Raw genomic sequence first — 22,181 nt, forward strand, 5'->3', positions numbered from 1 at the left:
TTTTGTTTTTTAATCATAATTGTAAAAATTGAACAATCTGGATGTAATGTGTATGACCACCTTAACCCCTTGCGTACCAGCAGCCTCGGGTCCCTTAAAGGGAGGGATATGGGTGTTTCCTTTTAAACAATACCAGTTGCTTGGCAGTCCTGCTGATCTATTTGGGTGCAGTAGTGGCTGAATCAGGGGCGTAGCAATAGGCCCTGCAGCGCCTGCGCCCGCAGGGGGGCCCGGCCCCCCCCCTGGGGCCCGCTCGGGGCCGTTTTTTGGGGGCTGGAGGGGTGGCAGCATGAGGGGAAAGCCTTGCCCACAGTCGGCGGGGAGAGGGGAAGTTCCCCCCTCTCCCTCACCTCGGGGCTCTCCCCTCTGCGCCCCCTCCAGCTAGTGAATGTGTGTGGGCAGCGGGCCGGGCAGCAGCGGGATACATACCTTCTTCCTTGCGTTCCATCGCCGCCTTCTCGCTCTAGCGGCTGACGTCACTTCCGGAAGCGGAAGTGACGTCAGCCGCTAGAGCGAGAAGGCGGCGATGGAACGCAAGGAAGAAGGTATGTATCCCGCTGCTGCCCGCTGCCCGCTGCCCACACACATTGACTAGCTGGAGGGGGATTTTCAGGTGACTGCTGCCCACATTACGATTTTCAGGTGCCTGCTGCCCACATTACGATTTTCAGGTGTCTGCTGCCCACATTGCGATTTTCAGGTGTCTGCTGCCCACATTACGATTTTCAGGTGTCTGCTGCCCACATTACGATTTTCTGGTGACTGCTGCCCACATTACGATTTTCTGGTGACTGATGCCCACATTGCGATTTTCTGGTGACTGCTGCCCACATGGCGATTTTCTGGTGACTGCTGCCCACATTGCGATTTTGTGGTGAACTCTGCCCACATTACGATTTTCTGTCCCACATTACGATATTCTGGTGAACGCTGCCCACATTACGATTGTCTGGTGAATGCTGTCCACGTTACAATTTTCTGGTGACTGCTGCTCACGTTACGATTTTCTGGTGAACTCTGCCCACATTATGATTTTTTGGTGAACTCTGCCCACATTATGATTTTCTGGTGAACGCTGCCCACATTACGATTGTCTGGTGAATGCTGTCCACGTTACAATTTTCTGGTGACTGGTGCCCACATTACGATTTTCTGGTGAACTCTGCCCACATTACGATTTTCTAAAGGCCCACATTACGATTTTCTGGTGAACTCTGCCCACATTACGATTTTCTGGCCCACATTACGATTGTCTGGTAAAATGCTGCCCACTTTACAATTAATTTACAGTGAAACGCTGCCCCATTACGATTATTTGGCACCTATGGGGGGGGGGGGGCCCATCCAAATATTCGCAGGGGGGCCCAGTGATTTCTAGTTACGCCCCTGGAATCACACACCTGAAACAAGCATGCAGCTAATCCAGTCTGACTTCAGTCAGAGCACCTGATCTGCATGCTTGTTCAGGGGCTGTGGCTAAAAGTATTAGCGACACAGGATCAGCAGGAGAGTCAGGCAACTGGTATTATTTTAAAAGGAAAAATCTAAAACCACCTCAGTTTGGGTTCCCAGAGAACCAGAGACTGCTGGTACCACAAAACGGCGCTTACCAATGAATCGCCACACATACCCGCTGGCAGTGGCGGTGCCACACTGGGGCTTACCCAGGCTTCAGCCCCAGCTGGCGACCTATCAGCCCCACCTAAAGCCCCCCCAGCGGGCACTGCAAGTTCCTATTTTGCTGTTCACACAGACAGGCAAAATAAGGAGTAGGAGGACTGTCTAGAGGAGGGCCTGACTGACTGACAGTGATCAGTCTCCGCTCCGGCCCGCCCGGGTCATAGATGCTGGCAGACACGCAGAGCAGCCCGCAAGGGTACGTTCATGGTGGGCTGCTGGCGTATACATTTGTGTCACGTGACGACGTCTGGCGTCACGTGACACGTGCAGCGCGCTCAGGCAGCTTCAGTTGCCGCCAACGGCCGAATAGGGAGCAGGCCTGCGTTACTGTGAGTGACTGGCTGCCAGCCAGAGCCAGCACTCACACACCCCACGGACAGCACAGCAGACAGGCAGCATGCACAAAAGTCCGAGCCTCCAACTCTCCAAGGACTCGATATAGTCGGACTGGAGGCAGCTCAGCAGCAGCAGCAGCAGGAGGATTGGAGGGAGGAAGACTGAAGGTGGGTGGACAGCTGGCAATTTTTTTTCACACCAGCCAGGCCAGAGGTGCCCTGGGGCCCCCAGCCCACCACCACCAACCAGGCCTGAGCTGCCCTGGGGGACCCCCAGCCTACCACCACCAGCCTGGCCTGAGCTTCCCTAGGGCCCCTACCCCACCACCATCCAGGCCTGAGCTCCCCTGGGGCCCCCAGCCCACCTCCACCAACCAGGCCTAAGCTGCCCTGGGGGCCCCCAGCCCACCACCACCACCATCCAGGCCTGAGCTGCCCTGGGGCCCCCAGCCCACCACCACCAACCAGGCCTGAGCTGCCATGGGGGGCCCCCAGCCCACCACCACCACCAGTCAGGCCTGAGCTGCCCTAGGGCCCCCAGCTCACCACCACCATCCAGGCCTGTGACCTTCAGCTCAGCCCACCAACAGTCAAGCCTGAGCTGCCCTGGGGCCCCCCATCCCACCACCACCAGCCAGGCCTTAGCTGCCCTGGGGCCCCCAGCCCACCACCACCAGCCTGGCTACATATACTGGGGACAGCTATACACCTGGCTACCTATGCTGGGGACACTGTCTGTCTGTCATTATGTGCATTTACTGGTGAAAAGTTGTCTCTTATGTGCATTTACTGGGGAAATGCTGTCTGTCATTATGTGCATGAACTGGTGAAAAGTTGTCTCTTATGTGCATTTACTGGGGAAATGCAGTCTGTCATTACATGCATTAACTGGTGAAAAGTTGCCTCTTATGTGCATTTACTGGGGAAACGCTGTCTGTCATTATGTGCATTTACTGGTGAAAAGTTGTCTCTTATGTGCATTTACTGGGGAAATGCTGTCTGTCTCTTATGTGCATTTACTGGGGAAATGCTGTCTGTCATTATGTGCATTTACTGGTGAAAAGTTGTCTCTTATGTGCATTTACTGCGGAAATGCAGTCTGTCATTACGTGCATTTACTGGTGAAAAGTTGTCTCTTATGTGCATTTACTGCGGAAATGCAGTCTGTCATTACGTGCATTTACTGGTGAAAAGTTGTCTCTTATGTGCATTTACTGGGGAAACGCTGTCTGTCATTATGTGCGTTTACTTCATTTTTTTAATGTAACTACGTTAGCTGGTACAACTACATTACAGTTAGCCCCGCCCACATGACATCATGACCACGCCCAATTTTTCGCACAAGTTGACACCCCCCCCACCAAGCCCGGCCTGCCAGCTCTTGTGCCCTCTTTGAGCCCCCCCAAAAATCTGAAGCTGGAGCCGCCACTGCCTGCTGCTCTCGCCGGTCACGCCGCTCTCCCATAGCTGCAGGCCCCTCTCCCTGCCGTCGCTATGACGGCAGAGCTATGTACACCGGCCAGGAGTCAATGACACTGTCCAAGCCAATGTGATTGGCTCACAGTGATCACAATGAAATCATCTCCTGACTGGCTCACAGAGCTCTGCTGTCGTACTGACGGCAGGGTGAGTGAGCTGTGGTGGGGGCTGAGCTGCGCGATCAGCACGAGCGGAGGGACCGCACGGCGGCGAGGTTGAAATCTACGCCCTGTCAGAGCCACGCAGCCACCAGCAGGACGTAGATTTCAACTAGCGCGGTCCGGAAAAGGTTAAAGGACCTTTCTGCGACGTCACCACTCACCGTCCTGCCGTTCACTTGCCACTCTTCATATAATTTCTCCGGGGGAAACCCGTGGGGTTCGGACAGGGGGAAAGTCATGGAGTCCGTCCCTGGAAACCCCTCCGGAGAAGGAAATAGTTCATCCTGCGACTCAAAGATGGATTCGATCAACAGTTCTGGCCTGGAAGAGTCCATCTTCTCATGGAGGGGGAGGTAGAGGGAAATTAGCCCTGAAATAGACACACACAGTTAATACTGTTGATAAGTTATCTACGTCACGTCATCATTGTACAACTGCAGAGCTTTTATAGCCTTATGAACACCTCAGAGGTTCCTGGGCGGAGTTCTGCCACCTATACAATCATAAAATAGATCCTCGCCTCTCAATGCAGAAAGCGGCTCAGCTTATTAGAAGGCTAAAAATGCTAATATTGACAGTGCAGCATACCAGTGTATTAGTGGATAATCCATTGCTGATCTGTCCTCGATCGTCCCGTCTATGGGGAAGCACCGTCCAGGGATCCAATATGGAATCTCCAGATAAGTCCTGCTTTGGCTGGATCGGAATATTAGTAAATTACAGGCTATTTGTGCCAAAAGGTAAGTAACAAATGTTTATTGGACAGAAATAAATAAATAAAATGCATGCAGAGTCCTGAAGCGTTTCCCAAGGATCACTCTCGCTTCATCGGAGGCAGTTTGGCAATGAATCAATGAATTATTGCCAAACTGCCTCTGATGAAACGAGTTATCCTTGGAAAACGCATCAGGCCACTACATACATTTTATTTATTTTTTCTGCCCAATAAACATAGCTCCAAAACTGTCCCTCTTTTGGAGGGACAGTCCCTGTTTGGGAACCCCGTCCTTTCTTCCTCATTTGTCCCTCTTTCAAGACTCATGTACAGATCTATGTTAATATATGCATTTTTCTGCATCTCTGTATATAGATCCTTTACAGGGAGTGCTATTGTAAAGAATAAATCAAGTACTGAGAATCTCCCATGAAAAGATGGACAAGTCAAAGACCTGTCAGGTCTGTCAGATTTGTACTAACTACTGTAAGTGACAGCAACATGGGAGAAAAGAAATTTATAGCTTATGTTGCTCTGGAAGAAACGTACCTCTTATTTGTACGTGTTTTATATTTTAAAATGTTTCGTAATAGAAGTCCTGTAACCTAGGAACTATTTACAGTGTGCGCCAAATGAGCTCTACAATCAGTGATGTTTACTGATGTCTCCTATCTCTGGGGCTGTGATCTTCCTGCGTTGCTGCTGTTTTTGCCCTATCTCTGGTGCTGTGATCCTCCTGCGTTGCTGCTGTTTTTAGCCCTTCCAGCGTCATTCGCCGATGGTACCTCTGCTGGGCCGGACCCACCGCAGCCTCCAGCAATCCTAAAGCTTTGGGGACACCATTATAATTGAAGGGAAATTGCAGTTCTGTTTCCCCGAGGAAGCCTGTAGAGTTATTATCTGCCGATCCATACTGCGTGAGTCACCCATATCCTGCCAGTTCCGGCACAGAGTCTTAGAGAGGCACCGCAACAACATGTACTTCATTATTCAGGACTTGACCTTAGGGCTATTACAATAATGGGCGCTAGGCCTTGGCCGCTACGACCCTCAACCTCCTCCCCCCCCCCTCCGTCGCCTGGGCCAATGCACCCGCAACATCGCCCGCATGGTCAGCCCCTTATGCGTACGCGGCTGCTACACATACACGTCCGCTCAACACAACGGCCGCAACGCGCACGCATGCTGCAACGCGTGCGCACACGCCTGCCAGCTGTACCCATCCTCCTGTGCTGTCTAAAGTCCGCCCACGTGCCGCGCATGCACGCTGACCTAAACGCACGGACACAGGGACAGTTCTGAATTCAGAACTCGGCATTTGAAGCAGGACAGCAAACTCTATACAGGAGCCTTGTGGAGTCCCATCAGGGTTGGTTTACACTGGAGCACCTTTCAGCGCTTCAGCAAAAGCGCTGTGCGGATTTCACTATAAGATCATTCTCATTGCAGTGTTTGCGTATTCGCATTCGCAGTGTTTGTATAAATCGCAAATGTGCTGCACGCAGCATTTTTGCGGCAATTGGAATGTGATTCTCGTTCTATTGAACGGGAATCACAATTGCAACAGAGGCAAAATCGTGAAATTTCGAGCCGCAAAATTCACAGTTTGTGCTCCAAGGGCTTGAGCACAAACTCATATCATGGCCGTTTTTGCGTGAAAATTCGCGATTGCGTGCGCAAATTCCCTTTTTACAGTTTTACAATGCCTCCCCAAGCACTCTATACATAACAATTGATACGGCGCACCAAAACCTGCCAATGGCAACTACAGTGTCAGAGGAGCAAGAAGGGGATGGGGAGCAGCTTGTTAATGATTACCACTATTCAAGGCATCTATAAATGTGATTATTATAAGCACGGGACTGATAGAAAGCTAATACCACAGTTGAGGAAGGGCCCCTCTGGCCCAAGGGCCCCGATGCGGTCGCTACCTCTGCACCCCCTATTGTTACGCTCCTGCTGTCGGCACCACAATTTCGAACACTGTTACCGCCACACACCTGACCAAGCCATTGCCACCAAGATTCTGCTGTTTCTTATCGCTCCATGCGACCGATTTAAGCCAGGAATTGGTCAAAAGATTGGGCGCCATGTTGCGGCAATGATTCTCTGTTGCCTCGATAATGTGATCGGTCTGCCATATCGAGTTATGTACAGGCACCCTTATTCTGGGGAGGCCAGTGATTTGCAGTAACAACCCTGGATCATGTGCGCACTCTGAAAAACGATGTGCAGGTGCCCAAGCAGAGCGTAGCAATAAGTGGTGCAGACAGAGGTTGCAACTGCACTGGGGCCCTTGGGCCCTCCTTCAACCAACGTTTTAGCTCTCCATTGGTCCTGTGCTGGTAATGATCACTTCTATAGATGCTTTGAATAGTAGTGATCATTAACAAACTGTTCCCCATCCCCTTCTTGCACCTCTGACACTGTGGTTGTCCTTGGCAGGTATTGGTGTGTATTGGTTTTGGTATCGTTATGTATAGTGTGCTTGGGGGGTGCAATATAAAACTTGCACCGGGGCCCATAGCTCCTTAGCTACGCCACTGTGTGCAAGGCTGTGGGTTGTGGAAACGGGTAGCATCCAAGCCTACAGAAACAGGCCATGCAAGTCCTTCTAGTGATGCACGGAGAAAGTATAGTAAACAATCAGGTATATACTGTTACACATACAATGATCACATGTGACAGTGGCATCAGCTCAGGAAGTATACGGTGCCACCTTCTCATGCCCCCCCCCCCCCCCCCCCAGAATGGGCACATCACCCTCAGTTCTAGCTTTAACTATTTTAAAGTGAAGACCACTCACCATTTTTACTGTCTTCTATTCCCCTTTTTACAGACCCCCCTCGTCCCCAGGGGCGTAAGTACAGGGGTGCAGCCAGTGTGAGTGCATGGGGGCCCAGAGCTGTAAACGCACCCTAACTTCAGCTTCACTTTCTCCGATACAGGTGTACATCCTCCAGATCAGATGTTTTTGTGTCTACAGTTGTTTTTGGTGTGAAGATTATTATGATGACCACACAATTATGACCCCTGCCAGATGAACCCTGAGGCTGTGAGGCGGCCCAAGTAAGGGAAGGGGTGAAAACATTTGGGGGCTGCATAAAAGTTTTGCTGGGCCCCCATGGTTTGTAGTTCGTTACGTCCCTGTTTGTTCCTAGCAGAAGCAGCAGTGAGGGCAGTAGACAGAGGCAGTGCAAGTTACTGACCTGGAGAAGCAGCATTCCTCTCACAGAAGCCAGGCCTTCCTCACAGAGGTCTCTTGTTGTCTCCCCAGTGATGGCAATGGCTGCTCCTTCTCTCTGTGCGCAGATTAGATTGCTCGGTTCCAGGATCTGGACATCCTGGATGGGGCGGCCAGGGCCCTCCCTCACGTCTTCGGAAGAGGCACGGAGGAGCTCCTGTTTGGCAGGTTAGATGGGTGTGCACCTTCTCCGCTTGCACTTGTCACACAAGGCGACTCTGAGCTGTAAGTGGTGACCAAGAATTACACAGGTGTGTCCCTGTCGAGGGACGAGAGAGAGGGAAGTGTCACCGTACAGGAAAAGCAGCAGTGACATGCAGTGTGCTCTGTAAAAAAGAGAACCTGTCAGGACAGGGATGTAAGCCTTTCTTTGTACCATGGCTATTTAACCCTTTAGCAGCCAAATAAAGTAAAACTTCCTGCCAGGCTGAGGAAGTGTGCCTTCACCAGCCTGGCAGGGTATGCAGAGCGGGCCGCAGGGAGCTTTCATACTTACCTGTACGGACGGCTGCATCGGCTTCTTCTTCCTCCAACGCGGCAGCGATGTACTCTCTTTCCCTGAAATGAAGACATCTCCTGAAAGTAAGCCCTAGCAGGAATTTCGAGCATGCTTAAAATATAAGCCCTACCCCAAAAGTAGGCCCCAGCTGCAGTAAGGGGAACATGTACAGCAGCTTGAGTTTCTACTGGATCCAATGGTTTAGCGGGCAGGAACATGGCTCCATCACTGGGCCAATCACTGCACTTGCTGCTACTAAGCGAGTGCAGTGATTGGCTCAATAACATAGCCATGGCTCTGCCTGCAAGACCATCGGTTCCAGTAGAAACACAAGTTGTCGTACTTCTTCCCCATAGGCTGAAGATTGGGGACACAGCGGCTTGGAGCTGGGGTAAAGAAGGGGACACTAGGAGGACATATGGGGGGCACTGGACACAGGAGGACAGGGGATAGAGGAGGACAGGGCTACAGATGGGGATGCCAGGAGGAACCTAACAAGGGGGACACAGGGGCCCGTGAGAGGTGGCACAGTGGGGAAGGCAGGAGGACACACAGCCAAGTAACTTGTGTGATCGTAGACATATAAGACATCCTCTGAAAATAAGCCCTAGCATATCTTTTGGTGCAAAAATTAATATAAGGCACTGTCTTATTTTCGGAGAAACACAGGTAATATAAACATGTCTTCTTGGTTCTGATCACATGATATGACGTGATCAGGAGACAGTGTCAGCGTTACCACGCCACCGGGTGATGGAAGATTCTCTACCACCTCTCCATCCCCCCTCTTCTACCACCGGGTGGTGCTGTAATGCTGACTAGAGTTGGGCCGAACGGTTCGCCTGCGAACGGTTCCATGCGAACTTCAGTGGTTCGCGTTTGCGTCCCGCAGGCGAAGTTTTGCAGGAAGTTCGGTTCGCCCCATAATGCACCATGAGGGTCAACTTTGACCCTCTACATCACAGTCAGCAGGCCCAGTGTAGCCAATTAGGCTACACTAGCCCCTGGAGCCACTCCCCCCCTAATAAAAGGCAGGCAGCGGCGGCCATTAAGCTCACTCGTGTGCCTGCGTTAGTGAGAGTAGGGCGAGCTGCTGCAGACTGTCTCTCATAGGGAAAGATTAATTAGGCTTAGCTTGTTCCTGGCTGCATACCTGTTCTGTTCAGTGAGCCCACCATACCTGTTCTGTTCAGTGAGCCCACTGGATACCTGCATACCTGTTCAGTGAACCTGCCACTGCATACCTGTTCTGTGAACCAACCACTGCATACCTGTACTGTGAACCCACCACTGCATACCTGTTCAGTGAACCCACCACTGCATACCTGTTCAGTGAACCCACCACTGCATATCTGTTCAGTGAACTTGCCACTGCATACAGTACCTGTTCTGTGAACCCACCACTGCATACCTGTTCAGTGAACCCACCACTGCATACCTGTTCAGTGAACCCACCACTGCATACCTGTTCAGTGAACCCACCACTGCATACCTGTTCAGTGAACCTGCCACTGCATACCTGTACTGTTCAGTGAACCCGCCACTGCATACCTGTTCTGTTCAGTGAACCCGTCACTGTATACCTGTTCTGTTCAGTGAACCTGTCACTGTATACCTGTTCTGTTCAGTGAACCCACCACTGCATACCTGTTCAGTGAACCCACCACTGCATACCTGTTCAGTGAACCCACCACTGCATACCTGTTCAGTGAACCCACCACTGCATACCTGTTCAGTGAACCCACCACTGCATACCTGTTCAGTGAACCTGCCACTGCATACCTGTTCTGTTCAGTGAACCTGCCACTGCATACCTGTTCTGTTCAGTGAACCCGCCACTGCATACCTGTTCTGTTCAGTGAACCCGCCACTGTATAGCTGTTCTGTTCAGTGAACCTGCCACTGTATACCTGTTCTGTTCAGTGAACCCGCCACTGTATACCTGTTCAGTGAACCTGACACTGCATACCTGTTCTGTTCAGTGAACCCGCCACTGCATACCTGTTGTGTTCAGTGAACCCGCCACTGTATACCTGTTCTGTTCAGTGAACCTGCCACTGTATACCTGTTCTGTTCAGTGAACCCGCCACTGTATACCTGTTCAGTGAACCTGCCACTGCATACCTGTTCAGTGAACCCACCACTACATACCTGTTCAGTGAACCCACCACTGCATACCTGTTCAGTGAACCCACCACTGCATACCTGTTCAGTAAACCCACCACTGCATACCTGTTCAGTGAACCCACCACTGCATACCTGTTCAGTGAACCCACCACTGCATACCTGTTCAGTGAACCCACCACTGCATACCTGTTCAGTGAACCCACCACTGCATACCTGTTCAGTGAACCCACCACTGCATACCTGTTCAGTGAACCTGCCACTACATACCTGTACTGTTCAGTGAACCCGCCACTGCATACCTGTTCTGTTCAGTGAACCTGCCACTGTATACCTGTTCTGTTCAGTGAACCCGCCACTGTATACCTGTTCAGTGAACCTGCCACTGCATACCTGTTCATTGAACCCACCACTGCATACCTGTTCAGTGAACCCACCACTGCATACCTGTTCAGTGAACCCACCACTGCATACCTGTTCAGTAAACCCACCACTGCATACCTGTTCAGTGAACCCACCACTGCATACCTGTTCAGTGAACCTGCCACTGCATACCTGTACTGTTCAGTGAACCCGCCACTGCATACCTGTTCTGTTCAGTGAACCTGCCACTGTATACCTGTTCTGTTCAGTGAACCCGCCACTGTATACCTGTTCAGTGAACCTGCCACTGCATACCTGTTCTGTTCAGTGAACCCGCCACTGTATACCTGTTCAGTGAACCTGCCACTGCATACCTGTTCAGTGAACCCGCCACTGCATACCTGTTCAGTGAACCCACCACTGCATACCTGTTCAGTGAACCCACCACTGCATACCTGTTCAGTGAACCTGCCACTGCATACCTGTTCTGTTCAGTGAACCTGCCACTGCATACCTGTTCTGTTCAGTGAACCCGCCACTGCATACCTGTTGTGTTCAGTGAACCCGCCACTGTATACCTGTTCTGTTCAGTGAACCCGCCACTGTATACCTGTTCTGTTCAGTGAACCCGCCACTGTATACCTGTTAAGTGAACCCGCCACTGTATACCTGTTCAGTGAACCTGCCACTGCATACCTGTTCAGTGAACCCACCACTGCATACCTGTTCAGTGAACCTGCCACTGCATACCTGTTCTGTTCAGTGAACCCACCGCATCAGTGCGCATACCTGTGCAGTTAAGTGAACCAACCTACCTACGTGAGTGCACGCAGTGTGATATATTCTGTCATTCAGCTACATCAGCCAGGCGACCATATGGGCTGTAAAGCCACCAAAACCTGCACTCTCGCCATGGTGCGCACCAGTCCAGCACGGCCGTCACTACACAAACAGCTGTTTGCGGTGCGTTACAAGGTGAGTTTGGTGTGTCAGTGTGAAGCAGTACTTTAATTACACTACCTGATTGATGTATTCACATGCAAGATGTTTTAAAGCACTTTAGGCCTGTCATTTAGCATTCAATGTGATTTCTGCCCTTAAAACGCTGCTTTGCGTCAAATCCAGATTTTTCACGGGGACTTTTGGCATGTATCCCACTCCTCCACCTGGGGGTCCAGGTGTTAGACCCCTTGAAACATCTTTTCCATCACTTTTGTGGCCAGCATATTTTTTTTTTTTCAAAGTTCGCATCCCCATTGAAGTCTATTGCGGTTCGTGAACTTTTCCGCGAACCGAACCTTACGCGGAAGTTCGCGAACCTAAAATAGGAGGTTCGGCCCCACTCTAATGCTGACACTGTCTCCTGGATCCCGATCACATGTCATATCATGTGATTGGATGTGATCGGGACCCAGAAGGGTGCTAGTAAAAAAGGGCGCACAGGGATAGTGGACAAAAAGCCAGACAGGAAAAAAGGGCGCCCGAGAAATAGCGGTTACAGGGATCGTGTTAACAAAAGTTTTTTCGTTTACAAAATAAGGTTTTTAACAAATATCGTTTACAAGTTCATTTTGAGTTTGTGTTATACTTATTTTTTCGTTTTTAAATTTCGCTTATATCAGTTTTTACTTATTTTTTAGTTTTAAAATTTTGCTTACAAAAGTATAACAACTAAATTTTTGTTTACACTTCTTTGATCATTTAAAAATTTGTTTTCATATGTATAATGCTTAAACACCGTTTTCAACCTTATTGTATTACAAATACATCACTTTTGGTATTAACTTTGTTTTTACACTTATAATGCGTTGATTATAGTTACTAAAATATCGCTTTTAATATTACTGTTATTTTAAGATTTCTAATGTGTACATAATTGTAAGGCTATCTATTGTATTGTATATATTTATATATATTTTTCTCTATTTATAATATTAATGTATACGTGATTTTAAGGCTATTTAAAGGCTATTTATTCTATTACAAATATATAAATTATTTTATTCATGTTATTTTAAGGATTAAATATATTATTGTTTATATGTGTTTAGGGTGTTTGTGCGGTGGGGATGGTTAGGTTTAGGCATTACCAGGGGGGTCTAGGGGTTAGGGATAGGTACAGGGGGGGTTAGGTATAGTTACAGTATAATATACGCAACCAGGGGGTGGTTAGGGTTAGGCACCACTAGGGGGTGCTTAGGTTTAGGCACCACCAGGGGGGGTCTTAGGGTTAGGCACCCCCAGGGGGGTCTTAAGGTTAGGCACCACCAGGGGGGTGGTTAGGGTTAGGCACCACCAGGGGGGTGGTTAGGGTTACATTGCATTGCTATGCTTAATACAAGTGTAAATATCGTTTTTGTTATAGACGCTATTTGACGTTTCTTTTCAGAATTCGTTTGTTGTTATAGACGATATTTTGCCATTTCATTTCCGTTTATTTAACCTATTTAGCACTAAACTTTCGTTTACAACCTCTTAAACGAAAAATATGGTTTTGCATTAAAACTTACAATTTCGGCTATACCCCGCGCCCTTTTTTCCAGGCGCCCTTTTTTGATACACGCACCCAGAAGACCTGTTGGAAGTTCAGGCAGCCAAACCAGATATGCCGACAGAGGCTTAGAATGCACCAGCATTTAGAAAAAAAAAATGTTTGAAGCTGCTAATGAGTTAAAGAGAACTGGAGCCCTCAGCAATGGGGGAACGGAGGAGGCTGTGGGAAGCCTCATTAGGATCCAGAGGCTTCCCTCTTCTTAGTAAGCATGTGAAGGACTCAGGGGCGTAACTAGAGGGGAGTGGCCCTTGTGATGGGGGAGGGGGGGGCTTCTACTAACCTTCCCTTCCTCCTATACAGGGGACTATACTTCAGATCAGGTGTTTTTGTGGCTACACTTGTTATGGGTGTGAAGATCATGACGGCCACACTTGTCTTATGACCCTTGTGAGATGGACCCCGAGGCCGTTAGGGTCACCAGGGGGCAGCAAGGGAAGAGGTGTGAACATATTGGGGACACCATCAAAGTTTAGCTGGGGGACCCCATGAGTTGTAGTTATGCCACTGGTGAAGGAACACTTTAAAAGGGAACTCCAAGCTCATCAAACTAGTTTCCCGCAGCCTCCTGCCTATTACTACTGGGGTTCACTTCAGTGCAGACCCGGATTTACATCACAGGAGCCTATAGGCACAGATGTTGTGGCACCCTACACTCCGCCCTCCATGACCCTACAAAACCCCACCAAACCGCACCGCAAGTGTGCTGACAGTCCCAGCTGTCACTTCTCCCTTACTTCCCTTGCCCATCAAAGGTAGCTACAGGTGTTCCTTCGCATTAGATAGCCAGAGGTGGGGAGATCTTGTTGTCAATGGAATGCCGAAAGCTGGGTGAGTAACTTCTCATTTATGCTCTTCTTGGGGCTGTGCATAGGGAAGGAGAGATAAAGGCACTAGGGAAGGGGAGTTAGCCGCCTTCCCATCATCAGGCGCCTCTAGACACGTGCCTACAGTGCCTGCTGGTAAATCCGGCCCTGCTTCAGTGTAACATAAAGCCATCAGTTTCATGGACTCTTTTAATGATGGTCAGAATTCCACTTGAAATGCCGCCTCTGCTTCTGCAGGAAGGAAATATGTGAGCAGCGTCGTGGTTTATATATAATGCAGAGCATTCTTGTCTTGTGGCACTGGGCTCCCTGGTTCAAAATCTGGACCAGGACACTGTGTATTGTATGTTCTTCCTATATTGCTGTGGCTTTCCTCCAGGCACTCTCATGTCCTTCTACATCCCCCAAACAGACAGACAGGTTAACTGGTCCTTATACGATGATGATTATGTACTTTTTTAAAGTGCTATATATATATATATATACATAATAATTATGGTAGGACAATACACTATGGCTATGGTAGGGATTACATTGACTATGGCAAGAAAAGGATTAGAGTGTGAGCTCTTCTGAGGACTGTCAGTGACATGACTATGTATTCTATACAGTGCTGCAGAAGATGTCAGTGCTATATAAATACATAATAATAATATGGTGGCACATTAGACTATGACTATGGTAGGATTAGATTGTGAGCTCCTCTGAGGACAGACAGTGACATGATTATGTACTCTGTAATGTGCTGCAGAAGATGCCAGTGCTATATAAACACATAATAATTATATGGTAGGGCATTAGACTATGACTATGGTAGGATTAGATTGTGAGTTCCTCTGAGGACAGTCAGTGACATGACTGTGTACTCTGTACAGTACTGCAGATGATGTCAGTGCTATATAAATACATAATAATAATATGGTAGGGCATTAGACTATGCCTATGGTAGGGATTAGAGTGTGAGCTCCTCTGAGGACAGTCAGTGACATGACTATGTACTCTGTAAAGTGCTGCAGAAGATGTCAGTGCTATATAAACACATAATAATTATATGGTAGGGCATTACACTATGACTATGGTAGGATTAGATTGTGAGCTCCTCTGAGGACAGTCAGTGACATGACTATGTACTCTGTAAAGTGCTGCAGAAGATGTCAGTGCTATATAAACACATAATAATAATATGGTAGGGCATTAGACTATGACTATTGTAGGATTAGATTGTGAGCTCCTCTGAGGACAGTCAGTGACATGACTATGTACTCTGTAAAGTGCTGTAGAAGATGTCAGTGCTATATAAACACATAATAATAATATGGTAGGGCATTAGACTATGACTATGGTAGGATTAGATTGTGAGTTCCTCTGAGGACAGTCAGTGACATGACTATGTACTCTGTAAAGTGCTGCAGAAGATGTCAGTGCTATATAAACACATACTAATTATATGGTAGGGCATTACACTATGACTATGGTAGGATTAGATTGTGAGCTCCTCTGAGGACAGTCAGTGACATGACTATGTAATCTGTAAAGTGCTGCAGAAGATGTCAGTGCTATATAAACACATAGTAATAATGATATGGTAGGGCATTACACTATGACTATGGTAGGATTAGATTGTGAGCTCCTCTGAGGACAACCAGTGACATGACTATGTACTCTGTAAAGTGCTGCAGAAGATGTTAGTGCTTCGGGTCACTCAGTGGCAGAGCTTGTCTTTATTTATGGTGAAGCTCTTTGATTAGCTCATGTCAAATAAATCAATTAGAGTGTCAATTCTACTTTTTAGTATGTTTTGGGGCCACTGTTGGAGAAGGCACACAGACAGCAGCGCAGAGGGGTGGGGCTTATCGACCATCGGATTCGATAATTACTATTGAATTTGATGAAAACAGGGTGCCGCCAAGTGCATGCCCAATTGACGACATGACTGATTTCGGGCCGAGCATGTCGATCTGACATACTACAAGATGTCGGGCCATCATGGTCAATCAGGTGCGCGACCAGGGGTATAACAATAGGCCCTGCAAGGAATGCAGCCGCAGGGGGGCCCAGAAGCCATAGGGGGCCCTGTGGGGGGAGAAGTTTCTTTTCCCTGTCCCGAGAGACTGACAACTAAGGCCATGGAGAGAAAAAACAATCTGCTCTCTACAAAGTTGTTCTAATGACTGCATCTGCTCAGCCACTGATAAGGGATCATACATTGCAGACAAAGATTTGTAGACAGTCCCTATTCAGTGTACAGCAGGGTCTGGTGTTCAGTTCTGCTCTACCCTCAGCCTCTCTACCTCATCCCCAAGAGCTGTGTACTGTAGTGATGCTTGAGGAGTCTGGACACGGAGAGAAAAAGCTTTTTGCTCTCTGCACAATTGTTCAAATGACTACATCTGCTCAGCCACTGATAAGGAAGGGGGCCCTGTCACAGGAGCCCTCAGTGGCTGACCGCACTTAGCCTTCTAAACGGTGCCAGTGCACAGATCGTGCGAACTCTGGTCGCAGTCAATGCGCAGGAACCGTTAAGAATTAGCCGCAGACAACTCAGAAGGGAGCCTGTGAGACACGGGTGATTACAACGTCACCTACTGGTTCAGAGTAAACTGCCACCACCGCGGTTACTATGGGACCGTGGGGCCCACTAACTGACTGACTAATCCTGCGAATAAAACGGTTAAACACACGATATTCTGTCTAGCCAACAACAAACAAACAGTAGCGTATCTTCAGAGACCCGGGATCAGTTCTGTGTGTGCTGATAAGCAGGGTAGCGGAAAGTGAATGACTTGGAGAAAGTCGTTTATTCACGCAATATAAATAATTAATATATACAGACAATTTATTAAAAATCACAATTATTAAGACAGTAATAGCCAGTATGAAAAATAAAAGAAGGGAGAAAAATACTTAGTTCCTGGAAAGATGTCCTTATTGTGGGAAGAATCATAAAGTTCTTGGTTTCAAAGTCCAGAGTTCAGACCAGGTGGATGCCAGCATATCCTCAAGCTGGCATCTCATGAGTTCAAGATGTTTCAGTGTGGAGGACCCTGAGTTTGGGTCCTCAGCCATTCTTATGCCCCTGCTTCAGTAGGAGGGAGTGAGGGCGGGCCCACACACCCCCTTAGAACATGAGATGAGTCCTGCCCTTGTCCTGGAGACCAGAAATCATGCCTTAACCATATATGGGCTCTATCTCACAGAACCGTACAGGTCAGGGCAGATTTACTAATATTTTCAGGTCTGCCTCGATGTACCCAGCAGTCTGATACCAAACATGAGGGGTGGGACCCCTGTGGTACCATTAGGGCACTGTTGAACTGCCTAACGGGCAGTCTTTACCTCAGAAGGTTCTGAAATGTTCTCAGAACCAACGCCAGGCAGAGCCCTACCTGCTCTGTTAGTTTGGAGGGTCTGCCAGCCTGGCAACACAGAAAATATGATACATATAGCAGTTTATGGAATATGAGAGACCCCTGGGATTTATACCAGGTCATTCCCAGGCAAAGGTTCTTTGAAGTTGGCAGCAGCAAGCCACATGTCGGCTCCCTGCTGGGAAAAGGAGTCGGAGTGTCTGAGTTTCCTCACTCTAAATTGGTTCTGTCATGGTGTTTGTCACCTTATACCTGATGGATGGGCCATCAGCACAGCTTGAAGCCAGGGACTCTCTGGGCCCAGGCTCATTAGCATATCAAAAGGGCCAACCAGCATTTAGGCTGGGGCTCTCTCTCTGCTGAGAAAAGACTGCAGCTGCCCCTACACACTCAACCCGGATTGTACCGTTTTGAAGCGCAATCGATGCAGGGAATCGAGTGCGATTGCTTTTTCTTCACGGTCGTCCAGGACGCGCCTGCGTCCCCGCAATCGTCCGTGACAGCCCTCCCCCTTGTCCGTGGCTTAGCCACTCATCCGCAAGATGTGTGGCGGCGCCGCTAACCTGGCTGACGGGCCTCGAGTTGCCGGTACGGCGGGAAAACCTATTGGAGCCTGTGGCTCGGTTCCCCTGGACCGGTCGCGGTCTGCTACCCTCAGGGTTGACCCAACACGGACCGTTCTGGACAGGGCGTTTGCGCCACTGCAGTCGGACGTGGTGCCTGCCGGGACTGCTGACAACGGGCAGTGGGTTGGTTAGGTCAACAGCCAGCCCACGCAGGGTTCCCCTGCTGAGTGGCTGTGGACCTAAGGGAACCCCGCGGGAATCCCTGGACCTTCCCAGCTCCTGACAGACGGCACATGCCCTGCAGTAGTTTGCTACATCCCTGTTCATCCGGGGCCAATAAAACTGGTTCCGAATACCGGCAAGTGTCTTGCGGACCCCTGAGTGCCCTGTCAGAGGATTACCATGTGCAGATTTCAGCACATGTCCCCTGAACGCACTCGGGACCACAAGCCATTTGGTATTCGCGTGGGATCTACCTGTAGGGGGCTGTACAGACTCACTGTACAGTCTCCCACCTTCCCAGTACACCTTGAAAGTGGCCCCGTCTGCGAGGGGCTCAGCGGCTTGCTGCCTGAGCACCTCCAGGCTTGGGTCACTTTGTAGTGCAGCTGAGAATACGGCGCTGTCAGTTTCAGCCAACTGGCTCATGTCACACGAGGCCAGCGGCTGAAAGGTCTCATCCCTGCGGTCAGAGGAGGGGGAGGAGGCCGGAACCCCCTCCACCTGTTCTGAGCTCAGGTTCTGAGCAGTGCAGCTGCGCGGTACTGCTAGCACAGGTACACTGTCAGAATGGCACAGACGGACAGTACTCAAATCATCATTGCATGCAGTAATGATATTGACAGGTATAGACATTTTTTCATTACAGACAGGTTGTACAGTAAACTCAGGTACAGTTACAGCATCATCACAACAGACAGTCTGTACATCAAACTCAGGTGCCTTTGAAGCAGGCACTATTGAACCTGGTACCCTTGAACTGGGCACATTCAACCCACCTCCCCCTGGTGCTCCCCCAAGTGTATAAAGTACCTGGTGGTGGGTGGAGAGTCCGTCTCCTTCCGTGAGCGACAAGGCGGTCGTGGCAGGTTCATAGTAGGACACAAGCTTGCCCAAATCAGTCCCTAGCAACACAGGGACTGGGAGATCCTTCATAACCCCAACAACCCTTTCGTGGACCCCTCCCACTCCCCAATCCAGCTTCACTCTTGCCTGGGCTATGTGGAAAAGGGTGCCCTCTACTCCAGTAAGGGCAAGGGATCGGCTGGAGCTGATGCTCTCCTTTGGCACAAGATGTGAGTGAACTAACGTGATGTCAGCTCCGGTGTCTCGAAATCCGGTGACAACTTTGCTGTTCACTCTAACAAGTTGCTGCTGGTCGGTTCGGTCGCGGATTTCCTTTCCGCGGGCAAACAGGACAAAATCGGATGATCCAGGCTGTGGTTCGCTGGCGGGTTGCCTCTGCTGTGGGTGAGGTGCAGGTGATGCAGATGATCCAGGTGCTGGTGGTGTCTGTCTCCGCTCCGGACAGTCGAATTTCATGTGTCCGGGCTGGCGGCAGTAGTGACAGGTGACCTCTCCAGGCGCTGCAGGCCTGGGTGCAGCAGCTGCGCTGGGTGGCCTCTGTGGCGGACGGCTCACAGGGGCAGGAGGGTCTGCCGAGGTATTGGGCTGACCTCCTCTCCAGCTGGATGGGACAGTTCTGCGTGTATCAGCCACCCGGGTAGTTGCAAAAGTCTCAGCAAGGTCTGCAGCGACAGTGGCTGAAGCCGGCCTGCGTTCTAACACAAACTGTCGTACATCAGCAGGGCAAATGTTCAGAAATTGTTCCAGGACTATCAAGTCCTCCAGGACATCATAAGACCCTTTGGTGAGGCCTAGAGTCCACTGCCGGAGTGTGGTGAGCAAGCTGCTGGCCACATCTCGGTACGAATCAGAAGGCTTTTTCTGCCAGGCCCTAAACTTTTTCCGATAGGCTTCTGGCGTCAGCTGGTACTTAGTAATGATAGCGTCTTTTATAGCAGCATAATCATTATCCTTTTCCGCAGGCAATTCTGCGAAAGCATCAAGCGCTTTGTAGCGCAGCAACGGTGTCAGATGTCTGGCCCACTGGTCTTGGGACAGACGATACTGACGGCATGCTTTTTCAAAAGACCGCAAAAACAAGTCAATGTCAGTGTCTTTTTCAATATTAGCAAATTTAAATTTTGCACTTACGGGTGCTGCAGCTCCTTCAGCAGGGAGGCTGGGCGGTGAACTCCGGCTGGCCTGTTGCACCTTTGCCATGTTGAGCTCATGCTGTCGTCTCTCCCGCGCCTCTGCGGCATCCCTCTCCGCGTGGCGTTCAGCAGCAGCAGCAGCAGCTTTGCGTTCTGCAGATTGGCGCTCCCGTTCCTCTCGTGCTTCCATGTATTGCATGTACTTTTCCAGGTCAGTCTCCATCAGCTTTTGTAATGCCTGCTGCATTACCGGGTCAGCACCCATGGACAGTCCAGTACTGGCCAGTTCCGGGCGAGTAATGTCAGAAACTCTGGGATTGGGGTCCATACTGACAGTCTCTGGCGTAACTGTTGCAACAGGGCCCACAGGATGCTCAACCTCTGTACGCCTAAGATCTTCAGCCTCTGGTTCCCCTTGATTGTCAGATGGGCTGGTATCCACCTCAGCGGACACTCCCGGCTCCCGCAGTTGCTGGGCATCCCATCTGGACAAGTCTGCTATCAGGTCCCGTTTTGTCTTGCGGAGGATGCCAATGCCCCTCTCTTCGCAAAGATTTTCCAGGTCTGCTAGGCACATGTTCTGGTAGTTCCCGGACATTTCCATGCCAAATAAAATAAAACTTTGGGGAAGGGGTACTGGCTACACAGTCTCTCTGTATATATAAAAAATATATTGCCTTCCAGCTACACCAACGAATTAGTTCGTTTCTCGATAGCGCTAGCGCTATCGCAGATACTTTTAGCACAACACAGGTCCCAACCGCTGCCTAACACTGTCACAGGAGCCCTCAGTGGCTGACCGCACTTAGCCTTCTAAACGGTGCCAGTGCACAGATCGTGCGAACTCTGGTCGCAGTCAATGCGCAGGAACCGTTAAGAATTAGCCGCAGACAACTCAGAAGGGAGCCTGTGAGACACGGGTGATTACAACGTCACCTACTGGTTCAGAGTAAACTGCCACCACCGCGGTTACTATGGGACCGTGGGGCCCACTAACTGACTGACTAATCCTGCGAATAAAACGGTTAAACACACGATATTCTGTCTAGCCAACAACAAACAAACAGTAGCGTATCTTCAGAGACCCGGGATCAGTTCTGTGTGTGCTGATAAGCAGGGTAGCGGAAAGTGAATGACTTGGAGAAAGTCGTTTATTCACGCAATATAAATAATTAATATATACAGACAATTTATTAAAAATCACAATTATTAAGACAGTAATAGCCAGTATGAAAAATAAAAGAAGGGAGAAAAATACTTAGTTCCTGGAAAGATGTCCTTATTGTGGGAAGAATCATAAAGTTCTTGGTTTCAAAGTCCAGAGTTCAGACCAGGTGGATGCCAGCATATCCTCAAGCTGGCATCTCATGAGTTCAAGATGTTTCAGTGTGGAGGACCCTGAGTTTGGGTCCTCAGCCATTCTTATGCCCCTGCTTCAGTAGGAGGGAGTGAGGGCGGGCCCACACACCCCCTTAGAACATGAGATGAGTCCTGCCCTTGTCCTGGAGACCAGAAATCATGCCTTAACCATATATGGGCTCTATCTCACAGAACCGTACAGGTCAGGGCAGATTTACTAATATTTTCAGGTCTGCCTCGATGTACCCAGCAGTCTGATACCAAACATGAGGGGTGGGACCCCTGTGGTACCATTAGGGCACTGTTGAACTGCCTAACGGGCAGTCTTTACCTCAGAAGGTTCTGAAATGTTCTCAGAACCAACGCCAGGCAGGGCCCTACCTGCTCTGTTAGTTTGGAGGGTCTGCCAGCCTGGCAACACAGAAAATATGATACATATAGCAGTTTATGGAATATGAGAGACCCCTGGGATTTATACCAGGTCATTCCCAGGCAAAGGTTCTTTGAAGTTGGCAGCAGCAAGCCACATGTCGGCTCCCTGCTGGGAAAAGGAGTCGGAGTGTCTGAGTTTCCTCACTCTAAATTGGTTCTGTCATGGTGTTTGTCACCTTATACCTGATGGATGGGCCATCAGCACAGCTTGAAGCCAGGGACTCTCTGGGCCCAGGCTCATTAGCATATCAAAAGGGCC

At 49.6% G+C, this 22,181-nt stretch overlaps 1 protein-coding gene across 3 annotated transcripts in view; it reads right to left on the reverse strand.

Moving 5' to 3' along the window:
• Positions 1–7,814, reverse strand: part of CREB3L4 (cAMP responsive element binding protein 3 like 4) — a 61,085-nt gene extending 53,271 nt beyond the window's left edge. The window contains exons 1-2 of one of the 3 annotated variants that reach the window (XM_068252363.1): positions 7,580–7,814; positions 3,817–4,025 (exon numbers count right to left, since the gene is read on the reverse strand). In XM_068252363.1, the coding sequence (XP_068108464.1) occupies positions 3,817–3,990 (174 nt within the window). In that variant the 5' untranslated portion in view covers positions 3,991–4,025; positions 7,580–7,814. The remainder of the gene's footprint in view (positions 1–3,816; positions 4,026–7,579) is intronic. The other 2 variants (XM_068252365.1, XM_068252364.1) reach the window with 2 other exon arrangements.
• Between the last annotated feature and the right edge of the window lie 14,367 nt (positions 7,815–22,181).

Source organism: Hyperolius riggenbachi, chromosome 9 (assembly GCF_040937935.1).
Source record: "Hyperolius riggenbachi isolate aHypRig1 chromosome 9, aHypRig1.pri, whole genome shotgun sequence".
In the NCBI taxonomy this organism is placed as follows: domain Eukaryota; kingdom Metazoa; phylum Chordata; class Amphibia; order Anura; family Hyperoliidae; genus Hyperolius; species Hyperolius riggenbachi.